General features: G+C 48.1%; 1 protein-coding gene across 1 annotated transcript in view; it reads left to right on the top strand.

The window, feature by feature from the left end:
• Nucleotides 1-25364, top strand: part of AUTS2 (activator of transcription and developmental regulator AUTS2) — a 1021658-nt gene that overhangs the window by 921308 nt on the left and 74986 nt on the right. The window contains 1 exon segment of the mRNA XM_032459496.1: nucleotides 22038-22089. Coding sequence (XP_032315387.1) covers nucleotides 22038-22089 — 52 coding nt within the window.

Here is a 25364-nt window from a genome sequence, read left to right as displayed (position 1 = left end):
GGCCCTGGAAGATGGGCTCAATGCAGAGTGGGCCTGAGACGAGGAGGGGGCTGTGGTTTGGTTTGGTTTTGGTGGAGGGGGTGGAGGAGTTGAGGTGTGTGACCCGGAAGCTCATCTCCTAGGGAGGGGTGTACTCCTGGAGGGGTCCTTTCTGGATCTATTTTCAGGCTCAGGGACTCTAGAATATGTGGTCAAGCCTTTGTGTGATCTTGAAAACCGAAGAACAAAGGAGACGAGCCTAGCTTTGCTCATGGGGCGGTTCCATCAGTGTTGATCTTCTGTGCTCTCAGGAAAGAAGCCCAAACACCTGACCCACTCGTGCCCTTTGGTAAAGATAGAGACCTTTTCATTTTCCCTTCACAAGTCTCTGCCACCCCGAGTGAAAAGAAAAAAACTTGCACTGCTGACACCTCTTGATGCACAGGCGTCCATTAATGCAAGATGTTAGAAAATATAGACCTCCTTTTATTCGATCAAACAGGTGTACTGACTGGGTTCACCGCAGAGTGACCTGTGACTTCCCCACCTCCAGCCCTCAAAAAAAACCAAACAAAAAACCAAACCTGTACATACATCCCCCTTGACAGATGCCTTAGTAATAGAGTGAAGAATCTACTTTCGGCTTATAAACAAAGGGGTGGTGGTGTATCTCAGGTCTTTAACACAGTTTAGGAGCAAAATGCGTAAGAGACTGAGTTTGAAGTAGTTGCACGGTGCCGTTGTAATATCATTCTTCTGGCGGTCGCTGTGAAAACCACCATGCGGTTCTGCAACACCTCCGGGAGGGTGTTCCAGGAGAGTGGGGTACAGCTCATGTTCCTCCTGCTCCTGCAGTGCAGGGTTGGAATCATCTACTTTTCTAGAAGGACGTTAGTGGAAATAAAAGGAGTCAGTGCTTCTGTGGGTTGGATGGCTGCCCTAGATAAAGAGGACCTCGTCTTCACAACTGAGAGACACCCCGAGTCGCGGCCTGCCGATAGGATCCCCAGGTGCAGGGATGAAGGAGCTTGTGGGATCAACCCAGCCTCGACCAGGCTGGACAGGGATCTGAACCCAGTCTGTCTCGTGCCAGAGCGCACGCCCTTGCCACCGGCCCACACTACCTGAAACCCTGGCTGCCGGTTCCCCAGGCCCCTTGGTTGGGAAGCCCCCATCGCCCCTCTGTGGATGGTCCACGTGCCTGAAGGGAGGGGAGCGCCTGAGAAGGGGGTGTTAGTGCCTCAGTTGAAATGGGTGTCCTCGCCTCTTGTCTCCCCTTCGTAGTCACAAATGTTCACTGCTTTCTTTCTCTCTCTTTTTTATTCTTCCCAGGGATGATGACTGACAGATTAATATATGTCTAACTACATGTCTCAGAAATCAAAAGGAAGGTGCTGTCAGAATCACTTGTCAGAAAATGAGATTAGGCGCACTTGTCATTTGCTGAGGATTGCAGTCTTTCAGAGATAAGGTTTCATTTAATGAGGGTAAAAAGCCTCCTTTTAGAAAAAAAAAAAGAAGAAGAAGAAGAGGGAGCCGGGGGAGCGAGGGTGGGGCAGAGGAGGAGTGATGATTCTTTTTTCCGGTGTCAGCCAAGTGTTTTATCACCTGACGCGATCCCGGGGCACCTGGTAGCCCCTGATAAGGGCGGCCAGGCCCTCTCCACCTCGTCTGCACGGAGCCGCTTCCGAAGCAGCCGCCGTGACCTGCTTTTACCTCTCTTTGGAAGTTGAAGTGCCTTCTCCTATGGGAAGGGGGAGCAAAGCATGTCCTCTAGGTTTAAAAGCAGGCTCAAGAAAGCACGTCGTGTAAAGGAAATGTACAGTCACATTCCCCAGCAAACTGTAAAGCATCCAGCGTGGGTTTCGGTGAGATGGGGAGCTTGTCTGACAAGTGAAGGGTGACTGATGAGGAACAGAGCAGGGTCCCTTTGCAACCAATTGTGTTTTGTTATGGAAGATATTTATCAAGTCTTGTCTTTTGGTTTTTGGTTTTGGGGTTTTTTTTTTTTTTTGGGTGTTTGTTGACTCTCCTAAAAGTGACATAGTAAGAGCTCCCAGTATGTGACTTGACACCCCCTGCACCCCACGATTCAGACTGGCGCTTTCTAGACGGTTCTCTGAGGAGCGTCTCGCCGCAGGTGCGGCCCATGCTGCGGAAGTATTTCCAGTGAGTCCCCCTCCTGCCCCCACCCTAGTCATGGAAGCCTCTGAAGTGAACAGCTTGGTTGTGGGAAGCAGGAAACCCACACTCCAGGCCCATTCGTTCCAATCACCTGCCCCAGAACTTAGCGGTGTGAGTCGGCAAGCCCTTCCCCGCTGGCAGAGTCAGCGCATCGGGACTGCAGACAGGACCCAGCAGGAGCGGCTTGTCTCTGCTCCAGGATATCTGGGTGGCATAAATGGCTGGGGGCTAGAAGCTTCTGGACGTGGCTTCGCTCACGTATGCTGTGCCTGGGCATCAGTGATTCGGCTGAGCATGGCTGGGCTGGGCCGCCCCCCAGAGCGCCTGCACGGGTTCTCCCATGTGGCCAGGCCCCTACTTGGGATGGCAGCTGGCTCCTAGGAGGGCACTGCCAGAAAGCGAGCGTTCCAGGGGATGGAGGGCTCCTTGTGACCTCGCCTTGGACATGGCACCACCATTGCCACTGAGTCAAAGCCGTCTCAAGTCCGGCAGATTGAAGAGAAGGGATGGAGACCCCACCTCTTGATGGGAGAGTGTCCAAGGATTTGCAGCCACCTTTTAAAACTCCCATAATGAGTTTCTTTCTCCTTGTGCTTTCATTTATTTCTTGTGGACAAAATGGTCTATGAATGTCAAGTATATGACATTCAGATATTTTAATACCAATTTGGCATTAAGTGACTCCTCTTTATTAAAAAAATATGCAGTATATATGGAAAATCATACATATAGATATAGAAATATCCCTGGTCCGGGACACAGATACACATACACCATCATCGCAAGGGGGAGCTCGTGAAGTCGCACGCGGCAGCTTGAAGGGTGACGTGCCGGAGCCCCGCCCGCCTCTCCATACAGCGGAAAGCAGGCTCACGGCCTAAATGTGCACTTCTCTGTTTCTTCCCAGTCCTTCTCTGTGACACTTCTCAAAAACAGCCTGTACTTACTGCCTGTTTTCTTACCACTTCGTTTACTTACTAACTTTTAATATGTAATCTAGCTCCTGTTTCATTCCCCTGCCGTTTTCCTGGTGTCCACTAAAGACCTCCTCGATTACCGTCCATCTGTCTTCCCTCCGACCGTGTCCTGCAGGATCTCTAAGCATCGGCCATCTCTGAGTCCTGCCCCACTCTCCACCCGACTTTCTGGGAGTCTTGCCCTTCCTTGGTGCTCCAGTGATACTTTCCTGATTCCCCCTTTCACATCCTCCCTCCCTGACCCAGGAAGCATGGACACTGTCTGCCTGTTGTCCTCACCTCTGTCTTCCTCCCACTCCACAGTCTTGCCCTTGGCAGTCACATCCCCTCATCTCTTGGTAGGGGACACCCTCCCCTCGTCTGTGATCCTCAGCCCCCTCTCTTATGTTCCAGTCCCGGATCTCTGACCACCTCTGGGGTGTTTTCCGCAGTATTTTAGATTCATCTTGTCCACAGCAGTTACTTTACGGCCCCCGGCAGCCCCCTCCTGTGTCTGTGTTCCTGATTTTAACTAGTTCCCCAAGCTGTAAATCCCAGCATCTCCCGCCTTTATCTTGCTTCCTTTCCTCTTCAATCCTTTTTCTCACCTACCTTCACCTCGTTTCACCTCCTTCCCTTGTTGGGGGAACCTTTCCCCCAGGTCACTTTTCTTGACGCCCCTGGGACACCCACCCCGTTCTGCCTTCTAGTTAGGCATGCGTTTGTCTTCTCTCCTTTCCTAAATTGTAAGTCCACAAAGGCAAATAATGTTTTGTTCTCTTTGGGGGGCACATCATTTACACTCAGTAAAAGTGTCCTTACTGGATGAATGACTCTTAGTGTACTATTCAAAAATTAATCGTACAGTACACCACAAACTTTTGGAGCTGAGGAAAGGTTTTGATGAGATAAAGAGGATAACGTGGACAAACGTATGTCCCGATCTTTCCTTGCCTGTCAGCCCTCCTTCGAGGCGTATCTGAGGGAGCAAGACATGAGGACCAGTCATAACAGAATTCATAATCGATATCTGTTGTGTGCTTACTAGGTGCTAGGTTTAATCCTCAATAATTCTGAGGTAGGGATATTGTACTTTCCATCCTATAGATGAAGAAACAATGAAAGAAAAAGTCAAATACTCCTTTATTATTAGTTGAATGAATAACTTACACCCCGAACAAAGCTCCTCTGTGCAGTCTATGGGAGCAAGTAAGTGCCTTATGCTCCCCACGAAAGCAGAGTTCTCCTCCCTTAGCCCAGTGTTACTATTCATTGACCACCAAGCCCAAAGCAACTGCCAGCCCCACCCCTACCAGCTGAGCTTAGTCGTCATGAGTCCTGGAGGCAGAAAGAAGAACCAAGCATGTGCAGACTTTTAAACACGTGCGGCTTTCAACCACAGGGACGCTGTCTGCCAGTCAACGTGGCCCCATCTGCATTAGATGCTGCGTTAGGTGTTAACCACTCAGATTAGCAACCCCGGGGAGAGCACCAGAAGGAAGGTAGGGAGAGATGGCCTTTCCCCTGATCAAACACTGAACGAGTGAATAGCCATTGGATAGTCCATGGTGGGTGTCTCAATACAGTTCAAGGGTAACAAGAGATAAAGTCGATGTGGCGACATGTTACCAATCAAGGAACACCACAGAAGGGGTTCGGGTTATTCATACCATCCTTTCATCTTTTCTGTAAGTTTGAAAATTTTCAAAATAAAAAGTCAGAAAGTATTTTAAAAGAGAGCTTTAAAAAAAAGAAAGAAAGAAAGAAAGAAAGAAAAAGAGTAATTCTAAGGGTGGGAGTCAACAGTAAATACACAGGGAAATGGTCTAAAGCCAGGAATTTTCTGGTCCCTCAACGGTGATGTGCCAGGAGAGAAGGAAAGACGTAGAATTGGAGACATCTGGTGCTTCTTAGGGGGAATGCTCGGGCTGCCCGGGAGGCTAATTTAAAACTAAATCTTATCCCTGGATCCCACAGCCCTTAATGTGACCCAAACTTTCCATTACCAAATTCTGAGGACTTAAATCCTGATACTGTGTGCTTGAATCTGGAATCTGTCTCATCAGTTAAAGATCCATCCTATTGAGGCCACATGTGTCTGCGCAATAAGTTCTTTTCAAGCCAAACTTTCATGTTAAAAAAAAAAAATCCTGAGAGGAAATACATGTGGTCCTTTTCCCCCTTCAAGCCCAGTTCAAGCTATTTATTGTTTTATTTGATTGTTGAGAAGTCAGAAATGACTAAATTGGTTCCCAATGTGGTCTGCACATTGCCTTGGCTCAGAATGGTCTGAGGAGGACAAAGCCCAGCTTCCAATTGAGCGGTGTTCTGGTGTGTGTGTGTGTGTGTGTGCGTGTGTGTGTGTGCGTGTGTGTGTGTGTGCATGCTCAGAAGTTTAAGGAGAGGGTGTGTGTACTTTTCTCCCCCTTTCTTTCTGAAGGCCTTTCCCTATGGATTTTAGATTAAAGAGAACGTGATGACACATTAACCCTTTGGTTTTGCTTTTAAAACTCAAAGCTGACAGATGTGTTTAATGAGTGCGTGGTACCAAGTGACAGAGTCACGGGGGCTGGAGAGGCCCACTTGCACTCTGTTTTGATGAGGAAGTTAAATGGTACCTACTAGTTGGAAGGATGAAACGCAAACCGTAGCATGCTTCTAACATTTCACTGATTTATCAGAAAATTCCAAGAGAGTGGGGCGCCCCAGAAAACATAAGTCAAACAGTGTGTCCTTCGTGAAATCAATAATGTAACCTCCAAGAAAATGGAAAGAGGAAAATGTTATTTTCTGGCACAGAGATTGTTCTCTATTTAAAATCTAGATATTAGATCACGTACAATCGCAAGACCTCATATATGGAAAAGAGTGAGAGACAGATGATGGTCTGCAGTAGCCCTGCAACCAGTTTTGAAACCTCCCCAGAGCCTGCCGCCAACGATGATCAGGTCATCTCTCGAATCCTCATAGAGGCTAGTTATTTGCAGTCATTTCCCTGGCCTTATGTTGTACCTTTAAACCCACCAGTCATTTCACAAGCTGCAAGCGGTAAGCGAGCATGGATAACGGAGAGAAAACCATCCATCACCACTAGTGGGAGTGGAGAAACAGCTCCAAGCACACAGCCCAGCTGAATGTTGTTTGCAGCTTGATCTTTGTATAAGAAGGACAACGTCATAAATTAGAGTAAAAGCTACCAGCCAGCACCTATGTTCCCACCAGCCTCCGCTTCGCCAAGAAGTCTCAGCGCTGGGAAAATCCATTGCATTCTTTACCAGCAGCACAAAGGAAAGTCTTGTTACTTCTAGGCGAGTGGCTATTCGAAAGCCTGGCTACAATTTTCCTGTTTTACTAACACTTATAATTAAATCCGTCAACTCCCTCGAAGATTCTGTGTAAATACCAGATGCTCACTACATTTTTTTTTCTCCCGGAGAATATGAAAAGTTGTACAGGAACAGTAGAGGAATTTCAAAGGGGGCGCCAAGCCGGGTGAAGGAGGGCCCCTCAAGGGCCACCCTGGCCTCCCGTAAGTTTCTCCGCCCACACGCTTGGACCCCGCAGGCCCCTTCCCCATCTCTTGCCTTGGTGGGATGTTAACACCTCTGTCCTGGTTCAGGAGCAGAAGGCTTGGAGTGGGGTGTGGTGGACGGAGGACCCTGCGGGCCTGGCAGGAGGTGAGTGAGGAAGGAGAAGCCGCGCCTCCCGCCCCCCGCCCGGCTGCAGCCTGCTTTTCATGTGCCGTGGACGCGGTCCCGCCAGCTGTCACTTGAATTCCCTGCAGTTGATCATAGGGGGATCAGAGGAGGAAGTTCAGGATGGCTCTGGGCAAATCCACCCTCTCTACTCGGGGTGAGAAAATCCTCCTCCAGCATATGTGTTCCCCAGGGGAGTTAGTCACATGCTATCTTCCCCCTTCCCTACACAAAGAAGTGTAACTTTTTGTCCTGGAGGTGATGGTATTTCAGCAGTAGGCAAAGCAACCCCCCTTGGGTTTTCCAGAATTAAAGATAGTTGCTTAGAGCTGTTATTACCTACGGAGAAAGCCGAGAGGGTGTTAAGTGAATCATGAAGGAGAATCAACATACCTGCTGGTGCTGAGATTTTAGTGTGTGGGTTTCTTGGCATTTGAAATGCAAAAACCAGGAAAGGGTGCTGTACCCTCGCCCTCCCCAGCCACCTCAGTCCTGGCAGATTCTCTCTGCTTCGTGTGAGTTTACGTGAAACATATTTAGCACTCCTAAAAGTATCAGCAAAATATTCATATTAAATATGGGCCACCCCCTGCCTCCTTACTTATAAACCATCCTTGGCTTTGGGTTTCCCCCCGGCTAGTTTTGTTGGGTGAGTTGCCTCACAGGGGACTCGTTTCATAACAAAAGGTTTTAGGTAGACCCCGAGACTCCCTTGAATGTATGAGTATGTGGATGGAGGAGGGCTGAGAGCCTGGAGCCCGTGGCCCAGGCCACCTCCGCTACTTTCAGTTTCTATTTGAAACCACAATCACACAAGAGCTGTCAGATGGCAGCTGTGCATTTGGTGGAAATGAGAATTCCAGATTTTATGCTAATTCGGTTTCAGGTTCCTTTGAACCTGCAGTTTCATGAGGCTGTGCTTAAAACTGCAATCTGTTTCAGATAAAAGAAGGGATTACTAAAGACTTTTTAGTTCTGCAAACATTCGCAGCCTCCAAAAGGAACGGGGGAGATCAGATTTATTCTGCCATTAACATTGTCATGTTGAGTTTTCTTCTACTTTATCAAACAGAAAACTTTTGCTTATTTTGGCAGGGATTTTTCCTGTTTCAGGATTTCTTGGTTGCCATTATTTACCTTCATTTCAGAAGTGTTCTTTCTCTTAACTTCAGGGTCCTTGTCATTCCCTTGCAGAGGCCAGAAAGCAAAGGTGACCCTCACGTTATGTCTCACGGGTTCACGTTCTTCCCTATTCTGAATGTCAGAGCTGACCTAGACGGTTGTGTCAGTTACCTACCGCTCTGCGACAAGCTACAGATTCGGTAGCTTAAACCACAATAGTCATTTATTTGCTCACAGTTGTTTGCAGTCTGGGCTGGGCTCTGCGGAGACAATCTCTCTCTGCTGCACTTGGCATCAGCGAAGGCAGGCTCCGCTGGGGCTGGAGGAGCCCCACCCGTGGTGCTCATTCACATGGCTGGCGAGTTGTTACTGGCTATTGGCTGGAACTCAACCAAGTCTCTGGTCCCGTGGCTTTCATTCTGCATGTGTGCCTGCTTGTGCTTCCTCACAACATGGTGTCCTGGTTCCAAGAGGAAAGAATCAGAAACTCCCGGCCCTTCTTAACACCTTACCAAGCACTGAAGTTCCAGAACATCACTTCTTCCATGTTCTATTGGTCAAAACACTTAACAGGGCCAGCCCAGATTCCAGGGTAGACAGCCTGAGCTCCAGCTTCCCATGGGAGACTGGCACGCCCATGTGCAGGGACTGCAGGCCACGTTCACAGAGTAGCCACCCCAAGGGTTGACGTGATATTGTAAGTAGTAATCTGCTTTCAAGAGAATTTGCATGTGCTGTGTTGTTAGCTTATGATGATGGGTTTCTGTATTCTATGAAATTTTACACTGGTGGCAACTTGTGGAAAGGACTTCACAGTTTAGTTTTGAGATATCTTCATTCTCTTCTGTTTTAGTTGGCAGAGATATGGTCATGCATTCATCACCACGTTGATCTCACTCTGTTTATTGACCATCTATTATGTCTAAGGCATGAGAGTACTGTTCTAGATGTTAACAAGAATGATGATGCGGTGGGGGAAGGGAGGAGGGGGAAGTAAGGGTGCAGTCCCGGCCCTCCACTGATTGAGTCTTTTCTCTCCAAAGCCGTGTCCTGTTCCCACTAAGGACAGTTAAATGCCCCTAAAGGAATGACAGGGTCCAGCCAAGAAACAGGCCATACTTATCAGATATGGTCTTGCATCTGTTTCCCTAAGGAGACTTTCCAGATAGGCCGGAGTTTGCCGCAGATGAAATTGCTGGTTTAATTCATTTGTAGTAAAGGTCTGGTAATGGGGATTGTCCAGGACCGGAGAGGCATAGCAGGCCTCTGCAGGTGTGTGGGCTTGCCCTCACCCTGTGTAGCTGCAGTGCATGATCATGGCAAGTGGCATTTGGTGGCAGTTGACTGCTTGCAAAGCATGCTCATTTGATTCCTGAAGCCACAGAGATGGAGTCTATGGTAATGGCCACGTTAGAGCCTCCGACTCCATGCTGATAGTGCGGAAGGGACAGGGAGAAAATGAAGACCAGAACACGGGTGAAAAGGCAGAAATGTTGGTCAGTAAGAATGCTTTCAGGAAATCTAAACTAAGGGAATTCTTTGACCTTATAGCTGCCCACCTAGTACTCCAGCAACTGTATGAGTCACCAAAACAGTAGAAGCAAATGTTTCGCTCTTACCCAAAAGAATTTCTGCAAGTAAATATTTGGACCATCAGGATATGCCACAATGAAGCTCAAGTGAAAACACAGAAGCTTTGTTAGGTCCACGTGTATCAGTCTAGATGGAGGAAGAGAATTTCTGATGCCCTAAAGATTATTAATACTTTCAGGTAACATGTTTCCAGGAAAAGATAGCAAACCCTTTGAGAGCAGGCTGCAGGGAAAGATGTGCTGACAGGCAGCTGGCCCCCATTTCTCTTGTTACTTTCGCAAATTACCTTAACGTGGGATGTAAGCAGACATTCAAACGAAAACCTGTGAGGGTAAACCGCTCACGTAGCCTGGCAGTATTCACACAGCTTTTATAGCTTTACCGTGACCCTGGGATCTTGACGCTGCTCTAGATTTTAGATATCAGAATCTATTTTGACTTAGCTCCAGAACTAACATTTCAGCACTGGGAGTACGTGGAAGTCCAGGCTTGGCCAAAGGAGTGAGAAACCAAGATTCACTCAGTGGTGCTGATGGTAGAGCCTGGTAGAGGGGAGAAGGGGCTGGACATGCCTGTCAGAACCCAGCTGGCATCATGGCTCCTCCACTTCCAAAGGGCATACTCAGACTCTGCATCAGGTGCCTGGTCTGGAATATGGAAGAAAATAGCCATTTTTTTTCTGTTCACCTTACAGGGCTGATGTGAGAGCAGATGACATAATAATTGTAAAGATTTTTGAAAAATATGTTACATAGGCATGTATGGCAGCATCTTATGAGAGGCTGAGTCTTAGAGTGGCGTGGTGGTGTGTAATTTCTGGCCTATGTCTCTTCCTGGTTTAGGGGTCACTAGTTGGTTGGTTGGTTTCTCCCTCCCTTTCATTTCAAGGCCCTGAAATGAAGATTTAGGATCATATTTTGAGCCTGACCCAGACCTAGTATAGCAACAGCCTTTGCCTGACTCAGTGAAGCTAGAAATGAGGGCCCTCAAATCAGGTGCAGAAAAGTAGCTTCCCCTCAGTGCAGAACTTAACTGAAATTATGGTGACACCCCGGTATGACTTGTGTAATGGTGAACATGGCTGGGGAGGCCAGATGCGGTCCCAGCTCAGTGTTCATGTGGCTCATTCAGACGTCCACCTGCGGACGATCTCGGGCGGCTTTAAGGGCCCCTTTCTCTCCCAGGAACTGTGGAAAATTTAGGGGGGCGCACTCAGTCCAAAGTGACTCAGATGCCTCTCACATAGAGAACTGGGGAACGTGGTCGGTTCGCTAGCAGCCCTGATTTTGCATAACAGCCTTTTCTAAGGAGGCTGAAACACAGACAGTTGCACCCCTACGGGTGACGACAGGGACTGCGTTCCCTGCTGGGCCCCCTCCCCCAAGGGCGCGCCTGTGCCTGCCTGGGAGCCCGAGGCTACAGCTCTTAATTTACAGGTGAGTGAAGTACAGCCAGTGTCCTGAGGGAGCCTAGGCCCGTCCCCTCGGGCGTCCATGGGGCCAGCAGAGAGGACGGCCTTTTTTCCTTTCCCCCAAAGGAGTGGGTGCTTGACCACCTGCATTTTTGAAACTCAGAGAAGCCAGTGTCAGTCACTCCTCCCCAAACTGAGACGACCTACTCCCTGATGCCTTGTAGCTCACGAAGACAAGATGCTGCTCCACATGCCTTCACTCAGTCACTCGTTTAACCCTCAGCGGCTGCTGTAATCACAGGAGGTGCTGTCGTGGCCCTTTTTTACAGAAGAGGAAACCGAGGCACAGAGAGGTGGAGCAATCTGTCCACCCTCACAAAGCTAAGACACGGGAGTGGAGGAGGAGCCAGGGGTTGGACCCAGCAGTTCCATCCTCAGTAGCTACGCTTTTCACCACTAGACCAACTCCTCAGATGCCTCCAGAGAAAGGGCTGGCTCCGGTTTAAACACCCTCCTCACCAGTCTTCCTGGGATAAAAAACACAACAAGTTGCATCGTATGTCATTAATTAATGTTTTCAACAATAGTCTATAAGGGCTGGATTCTATTACTAGCTCCATTTTACAGATGAGGAAAGTGAGGCTTAGGAAAAGTTAAGTCAGTCATGACTCAGGATAAACCAGCTATCTTGACGGAGACTGGATTCAAACATACACCCTTCTAACTTCCACCCCACACCCCTAACCACCGAGCCAGGGACCACGAATTATAAAATCCAGTAAGCCTGCTTAAGAATGAAATCCTGGGATAATTTAGGCAAAGGCAACTAAGGGAAAAGCCTCACCAAAAGCATCTTCTTTTCAACCGAACATGTCACTTTCTTCAGTGTATCATTGTCATGGACTTTATTACTTACGTACTTTGTTCTACCCATCCTTTTAGCTCATGCAGACATTTTGGGGACATTTCTCATTTTAATTACGCCTGGTCCCCCACCCCACCTCCATTTCTGTATGGAAACAGTGAGAGGAGCCACGATTGGAGAGTCGAGCAGGTAACTAGGGCAGGTGAGTCCCTGCCCTCCAGGGGCCTGGACTCGATATCGAATGCATGTCTCTAGACCCCAAATCACAAACACCCATCAGCGCTAAATGGTATGACGGAGGTGTGAGCAGTGCGCAGGTGAGCACCAGGAAGGTGCGACGACCCCACGGTCCTGCTCCCATACACTCGGGTGGGGAGTAAGATGTGACTGGGAGACGCCCACAGAGAGTGAATGTTTTGTTTGGGTTTTTTTCTTATTTTTCATTGCCTTCCTTTGTGGGATTGTCAGATTCTGAATATTAATACTTTAATGTAGGTTTGTTGGTAAAGTAAGAGATATTTTATGGCTTTGATACTTTTTCCCCCTTTGTAGTTTATAGTACACGGTGAAGTTTGAAAGTGAAATTCTTTTTCTTGACTTCTGCACTTGGAAAATATTTATTCCCTACCACGTCTCAATAGTATGCATCATAAACTAACCCAGTTCGGTTTATTTACTTCTCTCTCGTTGCAGCCCCATGATCAATGGTCGCAACACAGGCATATAATGGTGGAGACTTTGCTTTATAACAGTAAGAGTGTGAGCTATTGCAGTCTCCTCTCAGAGTGATAAGTAACAAGGCTTCCATGTAAAAAAGGCCTGTTCTGAAGGGATAGGGGCACAGAGCAGAGGGGTTCGAGGCCACTGACGTTGACTAGCTGTGCATCACTAGAGAAAGAGATTACCATCTCTAGTTCAAAATGAACTGGCCTACCCAGGACAAATCCCTAGGATCCTGAAAGAGTTTTAATTTCCTAGGCTGGACGGCATGGAAGGTGGAAGGTCAGGAACTCGCAGAGGTGGAAGCTCCTGGACACACTTGGCAGTGGGGGAATCTCCTGCTTCCTGGGGGCCAGCCACCTCTTGACTCAGTTCTCCGGGCGAGGCTCTTGGTCACTGGCCACAAGGAGCTGCAGTCAAACTGCAGGCCCCTCTAGGTTTCTCAGCAGTGGTCTCCTGTCCTGAGTGTCCCTTCACTTTATCAGGTACCCAGACACTGGTCAGGCAGCGCCAGCCTGCCAGCAAGGACCTCAGCCACCCATTCCTTCTCTCTCATTGTGCATCTTCTGAGGTCGGCCTCCTAGAACTGTGCTGGGTACATGACGCGTAAACACATTCCAAGATGTGAGTTACATCTGCGAGAAGCCAGGTAGGTTCAGGAAGAAGGCCTGTCACGGGGAACAGGCTCGCGTATATCCTCACGGTTAGATAATAAAGTGCTGGCTTCGGTCTCCAGACATGTCCGTTCCTTATACCACTGTCATGGCTGTGGCGTGAATGGAGACGCCAAGACACAGTCGAATTTAAAATCAGATTGATGGAGCGGGTATCCCGCATCGAGAAAAGGAACAAAACACGCTTCTGCACCAGTAAGAAACCATTTGTCTGCTCATAGACAAAACTGGGCCTATTTAAACCAGAAATTAGTTTATCACGTCAAAATGATGTCGCTGGGCTGCCTGTATTGTACGTTTTAAGAAACTGAAGCTCTCATTGTGAGGAGGTTGAGCACGCCTTTAAAGCCTTTAAAGCCTTGCAAAAGCTGGTAACACTTTGCTTGGGTCAAGATTGGGCGTCATAATCTGTAAACAAGGCCCACGTTCCTCGGATCCCCACAGCCTCGCAACGTGACTCGGGCTGTGCGATGTCCAGTTCCGACCTCGTCTGGAGGAATTGTGGGCGGTCGTGCCTGTGTGAAGGGGGCTCTTTACCCTCTAGTACTGTCACCACTTCTGGGGGTTGGTGTCGCTTTTGATGTTCTTGCGGTTATTTTCCTCATCACTGGAGCGGTCTCCAGTAAGAATCCCATAGACGGACCTCGCAGCCATCCCAGAATGTACTCCTGTTTTGTTGGTCTCCACCGCAATCAAATTAAGGGCGTCGTCTTTAATCATTGTAGCCAACACCTGTATCCCACTTGCTGAGTGCCAGGTGCTGTGACTAACCACAGCCCTATGAAGTGTTAGCACTGTTGTCATCTCTTTTTACAGATGAGGAAACTGAGGTAGGAGAGCGAAGAGATTGGCCTGAACGTCTCCTGATTCAGAGATGACAGGGCCATAGTGGCAACCAGATGCTGGCTTTTAATCTTTACCAGAAGAACAAATAGAAACTTGTATTTTCAAAGCTTGAAGAGCTTTAGAATTTGAAAAGATCAACCCTCCAGATCAAGCCTCCAGGAGACAGAGAAACAAGCCAGGTGGCTTCCCCAAGGCTAGCAGGAGACAGAACCCTTGTGTTATCACTCCCCTTTCCTGGTCTTTTCAGACTCCGTAATTTAACATAGAAAACCTGGAGGAAATCTTTGTAAAGACTTCCTCTTCCTTTAAACCACCCCCAAGAATCACCCAGCCTGCGTTCTATTAGAGAGTGCCTGGAGTTTGTTATATTTATGAGGGAGAATACCTTGAAATTAATGAACTTTTTCTGTGTAAGGTACTTGACAGAAGACCAGAATTTTTAAGAAATATTTTACCAAAGGATGTTTAGCCTCAGTTGGGTAATTTGTGATACAAATTGAATCAAATAATCACATTTTAAGCTTTGAAACTCTGCCGTTATATGTAGATTGATTAAGAACTTCCATTAGTTTTTAAACCTAGTTTAAAATGTATTTTGAGAATTGAGGAAGGCTCCGTATTTTAATTTAGCTTTTTTTTTTTTTAAGTTTAGCTAGCTAATAATAAACTTGCCTAAGGTCTTTGACCACATATTAAAAATTGTTTTTGTTTCTGAAGTAATTGATCTAACACTGGAAAGATCATTGAATCCATATTCTTCTTACCTGCTTCTTGTTAGGGGCTCCCTTTTATAAGATTTGCTCTTCTGAGATCTGGTTCAGAGGCTGAAGGTGATACTAAGAAGCCATTAGTACGAAGTATGTTAAACCTTCTAAATATAACAGACACGATGACGGCCAGTCTTTGACTTTATAATCTTTAAATTAAAATTCCAATAAAAGGAAGCTAAGTTTCTCAAAGAAGAAAAAAAAACCATAATAAATCTTGATTCTTGCAAGTCAGATCTCTGAGCAGGATCCAATCACCCAGTGTGTAGATAATCCATTTTTTCTTTCTTCCTTCTATGCTGTCCTATAGCCACGCCCTTCCAATTTTGACATTGATTCCCTCCCTTGTAGAAAGGAGGGGGAATAGAGCAACTTGGAACCCAATCAGAACAGACTCATTCGTGTGTCTGGCAAGAAGCTGAGAAATGAAGCAGAGTGGTGGTGGGGGAGCAGGGACAGGGCGAGGGGCGCCGGCAGGGCACAGGGGGGCAGACTATGGATGCAGTAGTGCAGGGGCTGAGTCTGGGTTCTCTGGAGGCTCAGTTATGGGCAGTTCTGCATTCCTCCCAATGACAGATAATCAAGATACAGAGACACGTGCAGATCAGTCCCAGGCTCTCATCTGAGGTCTAATCCCTGATAATCAGAGATGACAATTTAATGCAAGGCATGGTAAGTATCAGAAACGCTGCCTGATGAAAGCACTTCAGAGGGCTAAGTGGTGGTTTGAGTTGGTCCTCTAAGTTGCCTGTGCTTTTGTGTCTCAGTTTACCTGCAGGGGACCCAGTAAAAGCTCTGGCAATTTCTTCCTTGAAAATATTGATTTTATTAGCAAACAAGACAAGAATTGCTCCAAAAGAAACATTTTAATGTCTTTTCTTGAAAATGCAATGTTTGCTTTTGAACTATCTTGGTATTGTAGAAACAGCTTCAGAATGAGTGCCCCCGCTTGAGGGCCTCGGTTGGTTTTTGACACACCTCGTAAGCAATTGGAAAATCCAACTCCAAACTTAACACCTTCCAGGGCAGCTTTTCTTCTGATTTCTCTGGGAGTCAGGGTAGAGAAAAATCTCTATTACCTATCTGGAAAAAAAAAAGTGTTTTTTTTTTTTTTAGAAACACCACATGATGCTATCATTTGTGAAGGGGTGGGGTGTTGTGAAGCTGGAGGGAGAGAGCCTCTTATTTCCAAAATGAATTGTATTTGGAAGTTAAAGGGAAAAAAATTATGCCCTACGGCAAGCACCCACTTTTATTCCCTTGAGAGGTTTTTCAAGAGTGCCATGAAATCAAAGAGTGATAGGTGTTGAACTTCAAAGAAGTGAGGAATGGACATTATTGCTTTAAAGCAGCCTCCATGTCATTTGTATGAGAGCCCCGTCCCTTTGCTCTCTTCCCTGCTGCACTCCAGGTACCAGTGGCACAGAAGGGAAAGCAGGAGCTGTAAGCTTCCCTCTCACCCACCTCAGTGTGCTGCTCCCTGCCAGAACCCTTCCAGTGGTAGCCTAGCCCTTGCTTCCCGTGTTCCCTTGTGCTGAGAAAAATCTCAGCAACTTTTCCTGGGCACCAAGGCGGGACCTTGCCAAGCTGCAGGGGTGGAATGAACTCTTCAGATGTTTCCAGAGGGTCTCCTCACCCTCATGTATGGCCTGGTACTCTTCCAGGGCCTCTGTGGTTGGGACTGTGAGTCAGGAGGCCAGGATTCTGCCAGGGGCCCACCAGACTGGATGGAAGGGAGCTGTGGCGCTCTGGTGGGAGTGTGTTGCTCAGGGGACTCCACCAGGGGTCACGTTTGTGGCCATTCAGCACACACCCCCTCCCCCCCAAGGCCCTATACTGGGTGCTAGAGAATAAAACGATAAATGTCAGGATGATAGCACATTTAGTGAGGCAGTGTGGTTGCAACCATCTCTACTGTTGTGTGTGGGAGGTATATAAATGTCAGTGGATTTGAAGACTGCAGGGAGCGGGAACCTGTAAATGGCCAGTTCATACACTACCCTTGAGACCTAACAAACTGCCTTCGGCCTTTGATCATGGTGGGGATGAGGTTGGATTAAAACCTTTTTCCCTAATACTAGACTCTGACCAACCCACCCATCTACATTTTCAACAATGTACCTATTACTCTTTTGTATTGAGCACCTACTATGTGCCAGGCGGTTTACATGCATCACTTTCTTAATGAGCCCTCACAACTGCCCAGAGATCCCGAGATGTGACTGGCCTAGTGGCAATTCGACCTCAGCCTGCAGGCCTAGTGGCCTTTCCCTGCCGCGGCGCAATCTTGGAAGCGGCAACTGCGGGGAGGGTGCAGAGCGTGGCAGTTCCCGCCGCGCCTGCCCGCCAGGGAAGGCAGCCGTGGGGACCCAGGGCCCAAGCCGCGGGGGGAGCGACAGCTGTCGATGTCGCGCCCGGGGACTGCGCCCCCGCGGGGCCGACCTGGCGCCGGGGCCGAGAGGAGGGGCGGCGAGGGGCGGGGCGCGCGGGGCGGGACAGAGGAGGGGCGGTGGCACCGGCGTCTCGGGCTCGGCGCGCGGAGGAAGTCCCGCTCCGAGAGCTGCGAGCGTCTGGAGGAGGCGCGCTCCGCGCAGTCGGGGAGCGAAGTCCGGAGTGAGGGGCCCCAGTGGCGCCGCCGCCCCCCTCCCAACGCCCGTCCAGCCAGGGAGTCCGCGGCGCCGGCGGCGGCCGCCGATGGAGTTCACTTGACTGGCGAGCCGGCGGGAGAGGCAGGCGCCCGCGAGCGGAGCGCGGGTCGGAGCCGAGCCAGCCCCGGGCACTCCTCGGCCGCCCGCCCGCGAGCTCCGGCTAGGAGGTGCTGCCGGCCGCGCGCAGCCCGCCCGGCGCCCCGGCTGCTGCAGCGCCGCCCGCGCCGCGCGCCGGCGGTATTAGCCCTAAATAAAGACTCCGGGAGCGTCTCCTCCAGCGCCGCGGCGGCGGTGGCAGCAGGACCGGGACCAGTCAGCCCGCGGCGCTGCTGGAGAGGCGGGAGCGGCAGTCGGAGAGCCCGAGGCGGCCGCCGGGAGAAGCCGCCGTCGCTGCAGCCGCCGCCGCCGCGCGCCCTCCTCCTCCTCCTCCCTCTCCCTCCTCCCCTCCGCACATGGTCTCCTTTGTCCTGTCGCCGCCGCCGCCGCCTCGCTCTTAGCTCCGCGCGCCGCGGCCGCGGCTCGGGCCGCTCCTCTCTGCCTCATCCGCCCGCCGGCCCGCTCGGAACGCCCCTCGAGTCCCCGCCGTGCCCGGCCGGCCCCGCGCGTCGCAGGAGCAGCCGGGAGGCAGCGGGCAAACGCGGGCCGGGCGCTCCCTCCCCGCCGCCCGCTTGGCCTCGGCCGCGCTGGATGTGTGCGCGGCGCTGGCGCTCGGCCGCCCCGGAGCTGCCGCTGGTACGGATTTGGTTCGCGTGCATCCGCTTTCAGACTTTCGCCGGGAAAAGAGGAGAGACTCCCGCGGACGGAGCCCAGTCGGAGTTGGGCGTTTTCTCTCCGTGTGTTTGGCTGTTTTTCCCCCTGGTCTCTGACGATCCCCCATCGTGAGCCTTGCTCAGGAAGCAAACCATGAACTTGGGGCTGACAGGACCACTTAACCCTTTGCGACCAGGTAATGCAGCCCTGGGGGCGCGGCTCCCTCGCTCGCCGCCCGCGGTCGGAAGGGAGGTGGCCGGTCGGGGGTCTTTTGTTGCGGCGGCCCGGCTGGCGGGCAGGGGTGGCAGGGGCGGGCTCCTCGCGTCTGGCGCGCCCGAGCCCCCCGCCGCCACCCCTCCTCCCGCTCGCCCGCCTTTGTACTTTCCTCCCTGGCCCGCCGGGCTCGGGCGGGGAGCGGCGGCGCGGGCAGCCGGAGCTGCTTGGTCGTGCCCGGGAACCGGAGCCGCCCCGGCGCCACCCTCTCCGAGGGGCTCCTCTTGCCTCCGGCCGGGGCCGGAGCCTGAGCCCGCTCGGGCTGGAGACCTTGACGCTGCGCTCGCTGCCGGTTCTTCGCGTAGCGCTTCCCCCCGCCGAGGTCGGGATCCTGGCCCACACGCGGTGCCAAGAGAAGCAAAAGGAGATCTGGGCTCGAGATCCGGCGGTTGGGGAAAGAACTCGCTTAAGTTTCGAGGAGGTTTTTCTTTGCTTGTTGGAAAACCCCTCCTCGTGCGGGTGCGGATGCGGAGGGCCGTCCCTGGGGTCCGCGGCCGAAGGGAATTAAGGTGGCCCTCGAACACGAGCGGCCACGTCCCACCCCTGTCTGCACGGAAGGCTTTTATTCGTTTCCCTCATTCTCTGTGTTCCTTCGTTCAGTCTGTTTGACTTATTTAACTTTTCTTTAACCACCAACTACGGCGTCTAGTAATTTTTCAAGATTGAAAAAAAAAAAAAACCTGATTCTACCTCCCCCCAAATAAAAAGCAGCCAGAAGAGAGAGCTTTGTTTCTCTATCATTTTTAAATGGAGCCACTTCACGCCCTCGCCCTCCAAAACCGAGCCGGGGGGCTGAAACGAAATGGCGAGCAGAATGTCACGATCTTTAGTGTGTAAAGGTGCCCGCGTGTTAAAAAAGGAGAGAAGCAAAAGCTCTGCTCGCCAGCCAACTCTGGGCTCACCACGTTTCCATTTGTCGTTCCCGGTTTTAAAACAAACAAACAAAAAAAAACCAACAGAAAAATGGTCCAGGTAATATAAGGAATTGCAGATTTTCCCCTGAAAACAATAAAAAAGAAAACATCCCAAAGATTAAGATCCAATAAAACACAAATTTGCACTAATGCTTTAAAGCGCAAGTTGAATTTGAAAGTTTATCGAGAAAAAGCAAAGAATTTTTTTGTAGTTCCTGCTTAAAAAAGACTTTGGCTGAGAAGCTCTTTTCTGACTTTTCCGGGACTGTGGTCCGCCATAGTTTTAACCTAACCACCTGGATGGTAGAAAGAAGGGATCCAGACCATTTTATGATTAGGCTAAGTCTCCCTGCAGTCGTTTTCTTTTAGGTGTTTTTCCGTGGAGACCTTTTTGAGACCCCCGCCCCCTTCCCAGTAGCAAAATGGCTTTGTGACGTGTATCAGAAAATTGAAGCGCTGGAAAAGCTCTTATTAGAGAGCATACTCTGAAGTCGCTTTGAATATCCTGTCAGGCGTGTTTCCTTAATAACTTACTGGTTGGCATCATAATAATAATCACATCCTCTAAGTTCACTTCAGACAGAAGGATCACTTAATTGGCTACTTGAGAATATGGTGTGGAGCCCAGTGGAGCTGACGGGTGGCAGCCCCAAGGAGGGTGTGCAGGACAGCCAAAGGGCCTGTGCACCCACAGCTTCTGTCCTATTTGATCTGTCTGTCTCTCTAACATACATCCCCAAGTGCTAAAAGCTGGATCAGGACCCTTTCCCTCTCGTTACCCATGCTTTTTGCATTGGGGGTACCGTACTTTGCTTTTATATTTCTGTGGGCCAATTAGACTCATTTTAATAGGTAGCCCCCAAATCTGCAAGGATTATTTCAGTTTGGTAAAATGATTTCATTAACAGCTCCCTCCCCCCCTTTTTAAATCTCAGCTGTAGTTTAAGCCATGAATTTATCATAGCCATTCCAGTTTGAACTTTTTCATTGAAGAATGGTGGAATGCTGTTGAAGAATGATGGCATGCTCTTATCTCCAAGTTTGTAGCTGGGAAACTTGTGTTCCTAGAAATCTCACTTAATATTATAATATAACAACATTATTCCTATAGTTTTTGCTTTTATAACTCAATATTCTTGATTTGTCTAATGCATATCTTGTTTCCCCCTCCATACAACACATTTTTTGGCAGTTTATTTTTATAAAAATCTTCTATAATTACAATTCTATTTAATTATGTTTAAAATGTCAGGAAGGCCCTTGGCATATTTTTGATTCATGCAAGATAAAAGGAAAAAATCTATCTAGGATTTATTTTATATTAAACTGCTTATGTATAAATGTATACAGCTCGACACTAGTTTTCACATACATTTTTTTCTTCATCTACTTATTAATCTTTGGAACCAGCCTGAGAGTGGGAGGATTAGAATTAAAATAAAGGGGAAAATAGTCCTAATAATGATATTTTATGTCTTTCTGTATCACTTGCATTGAAAACTAGAACTTATTCCCCAGATACCACACAGGAATATCTCATCTGTCAACATAACACAAAAAGACTAAGTTGAGTATCTTCTTTGTCCCCCAAAGCCAGCTCCAGAGTCAGAATATGTTGTATTTAGATTCCCCCCTTCCCCTATTTCTTGTGTTTCTTCTAGATTTATTCAACATCCTGTGCTTTGCTTTGTCAAAACATGCATCTCTGTGTATGAAGTGTGATTTCTTACAAGGGTTGGGTAGCAAAAACAGCATGAGTATAACATAGCCATTATACCTTTAAATGCAGATACCACCATCAGATTGCTATATAGTGGAAATGCTTAATTTTTAAGTTAATTTAAAAAATTTTCAAGCTCTAGAAATAGTCAGTGCTTCTGAAACATCGTAGCATTTTTCTCCAGACCGACTTCATGTTGATTTTCCAGAACATAGTGTATAATTTAAATTGGCTTTACTCTTGCCATTTAAACAGGTTTATTTCACTTTCCTCGAGACACTGTAATAATTAGCAGACGTGATTTCTAGAAAATGGAAAGGAAATAATGCCGATGGCACGTATAGTGTCCGGTTGTTGGGCAGGTCGGCTTGCTTCCCTTTCAACATCAAGGTCGTCCTGGTTACTACAGGGGCCAGGGATCTTGGGGTCATCAGAGGAATCTTTAAGAATGAATTTCAGGGAGTTCTGGTCAACTCTTTTTAGTGAAGAAAAGCAGAGAGTGAAATAATAGGCATTTCTGGTTTGAGAAAGAAAATTGAAAAATAGGCATGTCTGCAAATATCATGAAAAAAGTACTGTTTCCAAAATAATAATCTGTCAGTGAAATTGCAGAATCATTATGTGAATGAGCTGAATTGCTTTGTGTATCAGCTCATAGAAATATGTTTTGCACAGATAATATGTCTAATAAGGACACGTTTTTAAAATCAGATTTTTTTTTTCCCCCAGCAAATAGCTGCACTGCAGGTCTGGCTCCTGCAGTCAACTAGCACCACCTTATGGCGGATCTGGGGAAATTGCTGCTTTCCTCTTTAGGCTCTTCTAAACTGTAGGAAATTGATTTAAGATGATAGTAATGATGATGATGACCACGGTATTAATGACAATAATAATCCTTCTTTCCCCTTCTTGTGTTTCAGGCATCAGACGCCAGCTCTGAAAAACTCTTCAATACCGTTATTGTAAACAAAGGTAAGACTCCTTAAATCTGAGCAATAGCTTATCTTTATATTTGTTTCATTGTCATTGCCTAGGACAGAAGCATGGAGAACAATGGTCATTCTCTTTTCATTCTGGAGCTACTGTTCAGAATTTGTGTTTTTGCTTGAGATAGAATCTGTGTGCTTTTGGATGCATCAAAAAGCAGTTTATTTTAAAAGAATACATCAAAGCCTTATTTAAATTGATTTGACTAAGAAATTACTACTATCTATGTGACTTTCATTTAATGTAGGAAGCGGTAATGGAGAATAATAGTTCTCAAGATGCCTTAACTTTATTGTTACTTATCAACTACCCAGCAGTTGGAGAACTATAAATAGCTGATTTGTTCTGCAGACTCTAATAACCAGTGCATGTTTAGTATTCACAGTATTATGGTCATAAACCAAGCCTTACTCTGCTGTGGGCTTTCTGTAAAGTTAATAAACGAGCAAGAGGGCAAAATTTAAATACGTGCTATCCCATTAATTTCTTCCAAACTGCAATACAGAGTAAGAGAGGCTAATGATACAGCAGTACATTAAGGGAAAACTTATCTTAAATCACTGCCAATAGGTTTCTGAGCAGTGTTCATTTGTAACAGTATTGTTGGAAATAATGAAATTTAAGGGAGCTTCAAATCACAGGACTTTGTGAAGGTGTGTAATTTGAAGAGTATAAATTATACAGATGATTTGATCGCTTCCTCTTCACTGTAGAACCTGATTTAGGTGCTTACATGGTCATTGCTAAATACAGTGTGTGTGTTTCCTGTGGTGGTCTCCTTCTGTGTTAGATGGAAGATACTTGAACAGGGTTGGGCCTTCATGGAGTGAAATTTGAAACCACCTCGGCCATCTATAGCTGCCTTGGCTGGCATTTTTGCTAACTGGTTAGTCAGACACGTTTCCAAGTGCAGTTATTTTGAGCTCCCAGATTATTTTAGAATTTGAACCAACTGCAATTTTAAATAGTACATTATGTTTAGAGTTCCCTTGAGGTGTCCATGCTGATGTGATTGCTGTTACTCCCAGAATTATTGTCATATTGAATTTTATCTTTTTTTATTGCATAATGGAGTGTTCCAGTTTTATATTTCATCGTATCTTTTGATGGACTGAAAGTTTGTATAAATTTGTTGTCCATAATGCTAAAAGCCCAATAAAAGAAGATATGTTGCAGTTTGTAGCATACAGGGCTCATATGTAAAAATGCGTAATTGGTTATTGCTGGGTTGGACGAGGGAAGAGGATTGGTAGACAGTGGTGTATCCAGGCGGGACAGGAGGAGGAGCCTGAGGCAGGACAGGTCACCAAAGGGAGGTCTTCTCTGTTTCAGTGACACCCCGCCCCCCCTCCCCCAGCCCGCCAGCCCCACGTGACTGTGTCTTTCCTGCTGTAGGGCTCTGGAATGCGTTTCCCCTCTCTGGGATCGGCCCTAGCAGGAGAGCTGGCTCTGGGACCCGCTTTCAGGCCCCGCTGCCCCCGCGGGGCTGACAGGCTCCCTTGGGGCGGATGAGGAGTGATTGACGACGCGCGTTGTCCCTCTGCCTCTTCCCTCCCGCCCCACCATCCCACCCAGCTGCCCTTTCCAATCCAACATCTCCCACATTCTTATTTTTGTTTACTTACAGAGTGTGATTTGTGGCGTCTATTTGGTTGTGAATAGTCATCCTTCTGACAGGGTGCCTTTCTTCTGAGCTGCTTTTCTGGGGGTGATTTAGTTGCCTTGAAAGGATTAGGGTTTCTTTGTGTACACTAAAATCAACATAGGCTGTTTCTAAGCTTTGCTTGGGAAACCATACACAAATAAGCATTTTAGTTGATGGCAGATTATTCCTTTGCCCCTTATTTCCATCAAAATGGCCTTTCTTTTCTCCTCCTGAGTTTCCCCTTAATGCCTTATGCTAATTCCTGTTGGTAACATGAATGACAAGAGCCGGAATCAATGCAAATCCAGGTGCTGCAAAGTAGAAGGACTGGGATCCAGCACCCACCCTCCTCCCTGGAGAGAAAGAGATTAAGGGGGGGCAGGGGAGAGGGGAAGCATGGGGGCAGTTTTGTTAAGGGGATTAGTATTCAAACTGCTAAATATCAGGAAAACAAGTTCAAATAGAGAGTCATTGTACGGCGATAATGTCAATAATTGCTTCAAGACAGGTGCAGAGAGTCTTGGGTCTGTGCTTGTGGGTTCAGTCTGTTTTTACTCCGGGTAGTGGCAGTGTTTACTGGATGGATGGTTGACAGGGCCTTCAAGGAACTGTCAGCTTCATGCACATCAAGTTCAAGTTCTCCTGCAAAGCGGCCTGCCTGCCTGTAAGTCAGGTCTCCCGTCTCTGTCCGGTGTTCTTAGCCAAGAGCAATAAAAAGCCGTGTAAGAAAGGGCAAATTTACACCAGGTAACAAACACCACTGGGAAAATCTTCAAAGCCTCGGCTTATTGAACAGTCTGACAAGAGTGCAGGGAAGCTGACACGTGTATTCCTCCACCTCCAGATGTTTAAAGCTACATATCACCTCTCCCTTGCAGGAGCCCCACCGCGTTCTGGCCTTCCAGAAGCGTGGCTTTAAGCTGCTGGTGAGATTATGCTGCTGAGCCCGGTGGCAGGCAGATTTGGTCCATAAAATTTCACTGTGGGAGGGCAGCACTAATCTCACAAGCTGATTGTGCTGGGGGGTTGCGGGGCGCAACTTTGATGTCGGGGCCCTGCGGTCTGGGGACGCAGCTCTGGCTGAAGCAGCAGGGGCCGTGGCTCAAGTCCCATCAGTCTGTTTGGGAGCTGGAATAAGTCGTTTCGCCTCTTTAGGTCAGAATTTTCAATCATAGCAAAACCTCGCCCTGGGCCAACGTCTCCAGTGGGGATAAAAACAATTAGTTGGTAAGAGGGAAGAGGCCAAAAATGTCGGTATAACGACCGTGTTTTATGTCCCTTCTGCCTGTTTGATTTTATCTTGACTCTCCCTTTGTTGGAGAGTCTGTCTGATTTAATAGAGAACCAGAAGTAGATTTTTGTGTTAAGGTGTTCCGAATCGCTGCTCTCTTCTGATGCCTTTTATTTCCCATTTTGAAACAAATTAATCAAACAGGGCGCTTCCTTGTACACACGACGTGCGCGGTGAGAACTGAGCATGTCGAAAGGGGTGGGGCAGTGAACCTCCAAATTGCAGGGCTTAGGCATAAAAAATAGTTTAACTTTAATCAAGGTCATGGTTGCCTTATTTAATCTTTATGTGTTTAAATGTTTACAGGATGTTCATGTGAATTTT

This window comes from Camelus ferus, chromosome 18, assembly GCF_009834535.1.
Source record: "Camelus ferus isolate YT-003-E chromosome 18, BCGSAC_Cfer_1.0, whole genome shotgun sequence".
Lineage (NCBI taxonomy): Eukaryota > Metazoa > Chordata > Mammalia > Artiodactyla > Camelidae > Camelus > Camelus ferus.
This window is presented reverse-complemented; position numbering and strand designations above follow the sequence as displayed.